The 6,006-nt window shown below is 43.1% G+C and overlaps 1 protein-coding gene across 2 annotated transcripts in view; it reads left to right on the top strand.

Annotated features, from left to right (window-relative positions):
• The first annotated feature begins 922 nt into the window (after positions 1-922).
• BORCS7 (BLOC-1 related complex subunit 7) overlaps positions 923-6,006 on the top strand; it is a 96,168-nt gene continuing 91,084 nt past the window's right edge. For both annotated transcript variants that reach the window (XM_069239495.1, XM_069239494.1), the window contains exon 1: positions 923-1,105. In XM_069239495.1, the coding sequence (XP_069095596.1) occupies positions 950-1,105 (156 nt within the window). In that variant the 5' untranslated portion in view covers positions 923-949. The remainder of the gene's footprint in view (positions 1,106-6,006) is intronic.

The raw sequence follows: 6,006 nt of genomic DNA, 5'->3' as shown, positions 1-6,006 counted from the left end.
TGTAGTTGCACGAGGGACTAGGCAGTGGCTCCTCAGCAGTTTTGCTGTGGCCCAAATGTAGCACACAAGCAGCCCCAGCGCAGACCACACGCAGTCCAATGGCAACCTAACTGAGGGGCTTCCCAAAGGGACTTGACACTGTCCCACTGAGAATGCCAGGAGCTAAGAGACTTCAACAGATTGCAGCATGCCAAGACTGCTTTCAAGGAATCAAGCAACACCATCAAGGCAAGCTTTGCGATGGACTTCGGAACAGTTGATACCAACCACGAATCATCTGGAGCAACAGCAGAATGGACCAACTCCACACAATTTACATGACCCCTGCCTGCGTGCAGTTAGGTGGTTTTGGACATCCCCGAACCAGTGTTTGTGTCCTGTCTCACTTTGGTTGAAGTATGAATGCGAGCAGCAATGTCCTGTTGCAGCCATCGTCATCCATCCACGTGTCCACTGCTGTCCTGCTGAGCAACTTCACAGACTGACGGATGATGTGGCATCCAGTTTTGTTTTTTGTTTCAATAGGTTGGAATCGTTGTGCTTTCTTTTGGGATTTGGGAGGAATGTAATACCTTGCTGGGCACGACTTGCAGCAGCGCCTCCCTAGGGGCAGTCCCCACACTCACCCGACAGGTGTCAACAATCAGGGCCACTACTTTACACAGTCAATGTTATCCAATTATGAAAACAAGACTGCAATTGCCAAGAGGAACAAAAAAGACTAGCCTGGAAAAACTACTCAGATAAAGAGCTAGAAATGTAAAAGGTTTGCACGCGTTTATCATGTTCAACAAACAAATAGTTTTCGAAAAAATAGGAAGTGTAATATCTTGCGTTGCGCTGACAGCGAGCAAGAAGAGCAAATGTTTTTTCTTTCTTCTATGTCTATTACTCTGCTAGGTTCGCACTGGTCTTTTTTTCCAGTAGTTACACTTCCGGGTCTGCCGTCATGGAGAAGGATGGTGCTCCCAAGATGGCGACAGCCGAGGGTCAGGCCCGTTTCGGGCAGTCCGTAAAAGGACTGTTGACTGAGAAAGTGAACACTTGTAGCGTTGACGTCATCGCCCTCACCAAGCAGGTGCTTAAGGGGTCGCGTAGCTCTGAGGTGAGTTACGAGCCGCGCTATACCGTGCCACCAGCTGGTGGCACTCTCTCTTAAGAAAACCATTCACGTTGTTTACTGGCATTGACAGCGGAGGATTAGCATCAGCTGTGGATGTTACATGCACGCTCCACGACAGTAACTTTAAAACGATGAAAGACTTTACATAGCTGTCAAGGTTTCAGATTGCTTATGTGTGACATTTTCATAATTTCAGTCTAATCACGAGTGACATTTCAACGACTATGAGTGACACTTCCTTCCGAGGAAAAGCAAGCAGTGAACACAAGGGAAACATATAAGCTCTCATGAAAGTGAGGCTAGGGCACACGTAGGCACAACCAGGCCGTAATACTTCAAAAAGACTTCAGCATACTCAACCCCATAAAAATCATGAACTGGGATGCCCACCTTGGTTCAGTGCGCTGCCTGCCCAGCCGCGACATACCTGCAAAGTTTTCAGATTGCTTGTGTGACAATTCTATTGTTTCAATGCAGTTATAGGTGATACTCAACTGCCAAATGTGTGACACTTAGTGTGACATTTTGTTGCAAGTTAAACCAAGTAATGAAATGCTTGGAAATATGAATATTAGAAATTACACCCTATAGATCATTGAAAAACCCTAAAATATCTTCAAACTGCTTGAAAGCACTTGAAATGGGAGGATAAAATACTGATGCAAAACAATTTTGTGTCTAGAAGATATAAAAGTAAATAAATCATCCCAGAACTTCTCAGACCCCATCCCATCACACTTTATTGCGCCCTAGCATGTAAGCACATGCTACAAAGATCAACTGAACACAGGGGGGATATTTTGTTGTTCAAAAATAAGCAAAATCACCTAAAGTCAGTAAATATTTTTTCCCTTTATCTGTACATACTTCAAAGAATAAATAGAAAGCACTTTTAACCCCTTTGGTGCTGTGGACGTAATGGTTACGTCCTGTGCAATGGACGTAACGGTTATGCCCTGGCTGTGACCAGCAGGGGGAGCGCTAGGACACCCCCCTCCCTCGGGGCGGGGATGTCAGCAGAAGCTCTTCCGCTGCCTAGGGTGGCCGCCTGGTATGGAGGCAAATTCTGGACAGGACTGTAAAAAATTCAGGACAAAGGGTAAAAATTCAGCATAAAGGGTCAGAATTCAGGACAAAAGTCAACTGTACAGACACATCCAAGGAGAGACCACGTGAGACAATTTTATCAGTACATTTATTTACTATTTTCTACATAGCACTATTTATTTACTATGGTCTTTATGTGATTGCCTCTAGAAATGCTACATTCAAGTGGCACATTATGTCCTTGTTCAATAGTAATTTAATGCCCTTGAGCACGGTGACAAGGGCATCTGTCCTATCAAAATTTACCCAGTCTTTCTTGTAGAGAAAGCAACAGCAACATTTTGATTTTGTTTCTAAACATTTTAAAACATATGGCATACAGTTTGGGAAACATTACTAACTGGGAGAGTCACCTTGCCAAATCTCTGCATAATCCAAACTGGGCCAAAATATTGGAAAATCCCCAGAAAGTATCCAGCTGCTTCTGTTTTAAGTATATTCAATTTAATATTCTGAACTGAGCCTACCTTAGAACTGCCCGAATTACCATGATATATACCAGGGAGCCGCAGCTGCATTTGTCCTTACTGTATGTAATTAGATGTCAATTTAGTTCATATGCTCTGGTCTTGCCCCTCATTCTTTCATACTGCCAGAGAGTTCTTGAGGTGCTGGCAACCATGATGGGCTGTGTACTAACAAATTCCCCAGAAAAGGTCCTATTGGAAGTATTCCTCGCCGTAAGTTCAAGTAACCCTCCCGCCAAATTCCTTGATCTGACTCTTCTACCAAAACTCAATATCACACTGCACTGGAAGGATTCACTTCCTCCGACTATGGTAAGTTGGACCAAAGCCCGCTCTCTTGGTTTCGAACTGAGAGCACCCTGTTACACAGAGAGAAATGAGCAGGTGTAAGAAAATTTTGTATTGCACAAAAGTAGAATATTTTGGTGGAGTGCCTTAAAGACTGCACCAAGGACGATAACTCTCCCCCTGCAAACCACCCCGACATACACACTCTCCGTTTCTATGTACTAGTTGTTCTTGCCACATATAGGCAACTACACAAGGCAGTGGTCTGGGGGATGGAGGGCTATCACTGACACACTGGCATGATTTCCCTGCTAGAACACTTTCTTCTAAGCTCCAGAGGGTTCATTGCTCCGCTTCCGTATGCTGATAGGTAAGGCAGCGTCAACTGGGGGGGTGGAAGGACAATTTATTATGGATCAGTTTGTTCCACAGATAAATGTAACAATTGTGCACTAACTCTTCATAAATTTATGTAGCTCAGCACTGTTCTTCTGTAAAAGTACTATGGAATTTTTTGCTACCTACCTGGCTTCTATCCTATAATGCAATCTCTTTTGGCATACACCCAAAAAATCTTTACTCAACATACGGAAGTGTTTCTATTTAGTACATTAGATCACAATATTTCCATTTATATGAAGTGAACATTTCTAAAAATGTACTTTAAAACATTAATTAACCCTCCTTCTTGACAAGACCATGAGTGAACACAGTGAACCAATTATCTAGTGTACCTTACGTCATGGCGAATATTATTGTTAAGGATGGTGGAACATTACAGGCTAATAAAACATACAAGTGCGTTTTTGTACACAGTCCAACTTAAACTGAATTACTTGAACGTGCTCTCAAATATTGCAATCAAGTAAATTAGGCACAGAGTTAATTGATTTCACATAGATCACACAATGTAGTCATGCAGGGAATCCGAGATTTGAACCCAAGCTTCCCAGTCACAAACAGTGCACTTAAGCCACTGACTAGATTCATTTCTTTTAATCAATCCCTTTTAAAACTAGAAGACAGTATTTTGATTCAATTCTGTAAAATTAATAGTACACTATGTTAAATACGTACATTCCCCAGGATAATTTGATACAATAACTTAAAAATAATAAGCATTGGCAAAGCCAATAAGTCTCTCCTATACAAGAACTAATGCTTTTGGCAATGTGTTTTGCCATGTTTTACACCGATGTGGCTGCTGTTCAGCATGGCCAAATGTTAGTGGTGTGGAGTGTCAGAGTGGAGTAGGGGAGTAGAGTGTCATAGAGTGGTTTTGTTAGAGTGTCATGGAATGGAGATGGGGAGTAGAGTGTCAAAGAATTGAGTAGAGGTGAGTAGAATTAAGTGGTTCAGTGGCAGAGAATGTCATAGAGTGGGGTGGAATAAGGTCGAGTGGGATGGAGTAGTTTGAGGTGGTGGGGTGGATTGAGTGCAGTAGGGTGGATTGGATTGGAGTGGATTGAGATGAGGTGGATTGAATTGTGGTGGATTTGATTGGGTGAATTAGATTGGATTGGGTGGGTGGTTCGGATGGAAGTGATAGAACTGGGGTAGGGTGGATTGGGGTAGGGTGGATTGAAATGGGGCGAGGGTTATTGAATTGGGTGGATTGGATTGGGTGGATGTGATTGGATTGGGGTGGGTGGTTTGGATTGGAGTGACGGGTGGGGTGGATTTGATGGGAGTGGGGTAGATTGAATTGGGGTAAGGGTGATTGGAATGGAGTGGGTGTATTGTTTTGGAGTGGGATAGATTGGAGTGAGGCAGATTGTTTTGGATTTCAGTGGAGCAGATTGTTTTGGATTGGAGTGAGGCAGATTTGAGTAGGACATGTTGTTTTGGATTGGGGTAGATTTTTTCTTATTATAGTGGGGCCGATTGGAGTGGGGCAGATTGATTTGGATTGGAGTGGGGCAGATTGTTTTGGATTGCAGTGGGGCATATTGGAGTGGTGAAGATTGTTTTGGGTTGGAGAGGGGCAGATTAGATTGGGGTGGGTTGGGGAGGAGGATTGAAGTTGTTGGGTTCTTTGCAATATTTAGAACAAGTTAATTGTCATCTGTTGAGAACAGCGCCCACGAGCAAAAACAAAAGAAAACATGAGTGCAAAGTGAGAAAAGACAACCTGGCAAAATAAAAGAAAGTTAGCTTTAAAAAAATAAAACTTAACAATTTTGTTTGTCTTGCTGGGCACAATCTTGCCAGTCAAGCCTTATGTTTGTGGGGTACTAGAACTTAAAAAACCCAAAATAGTACGCTAATCACGCTGGGAGCAGCGGACGGGCACTGATCAAGTTAAAATAATCAGTGTTTTGTCCCTGCTCCACACACAGGAATGGAAATGATGATTGGCCTGCAGTGACGAATTACGAGGCTTTAAAGAAGAATACCTAGCAAGCCAACAAATGGTGAGCAACAGGCGGACTCCAAGCCCTTTACTGTACACAACAGAGCAGTGCTTAAATTGTGAAAAAAAGCACTGGTTGCCGAAGCTCTGCTCAGAAACCAGCGGCCAGTACAATTAAACATTGGTGAGGCCAATACCAAGGATGGTAGTCTTTAATCCACTCCCAGATAGTTCCTAACACTTATTCTCGCTCTTGCAGGTTCCTGCTTCCTTACTCTGCAGTGGTTTTGCCATCTTTCTATAACTCAGTCTTTCCGATCTGTGTGTGTTTTCACTCTTTCACTCCTTGTTCATTTGATGCGAGCAAATAATCGCGGGTCCCCAAAAATAAGTGCACCCCACCGGCAACCACTGGCTCAAATTAAGTACTGCAACAGAGTCTTGCAAGCAAGACGCCTGCGCTTGCACATGCACTCGTGGGCCCATAGAATTGAATAATTTTTGGTGCAGCAGGAATAAGTGACATATTTGTGGAGCTATGAGGTCCTTGAAAGCCCTCTGAATGTGTAAGTCATCATTTTAAACGTGCATTGCACAGAGTATATTATAGTCTGACACAAAATGTGCATATACATTTAGGTGAAGATAAAAACATACAGATTACACCT

The sequence above is a fragment of the Pleurodeles waltl genome, chromosome 6 (genome assembly GCF_031143425.1).
Source record: "Pleurodeles waltl isolate 20211129_DDA chromosome 6, aPleWal1.hap1.20221129, whole genome shotgun sequence".
NCBI classification, from domain to species: Eukaryota; Metazoa; Chordata; class Amphibia; order Caudata; family Salamandridae; genus Pleurodeles; species Pleurodeles waltl.
Note: the sequence above shows the minus strand (reverse complement) of the source record. Positions and strands in the feature narration are given on the sequence as shown.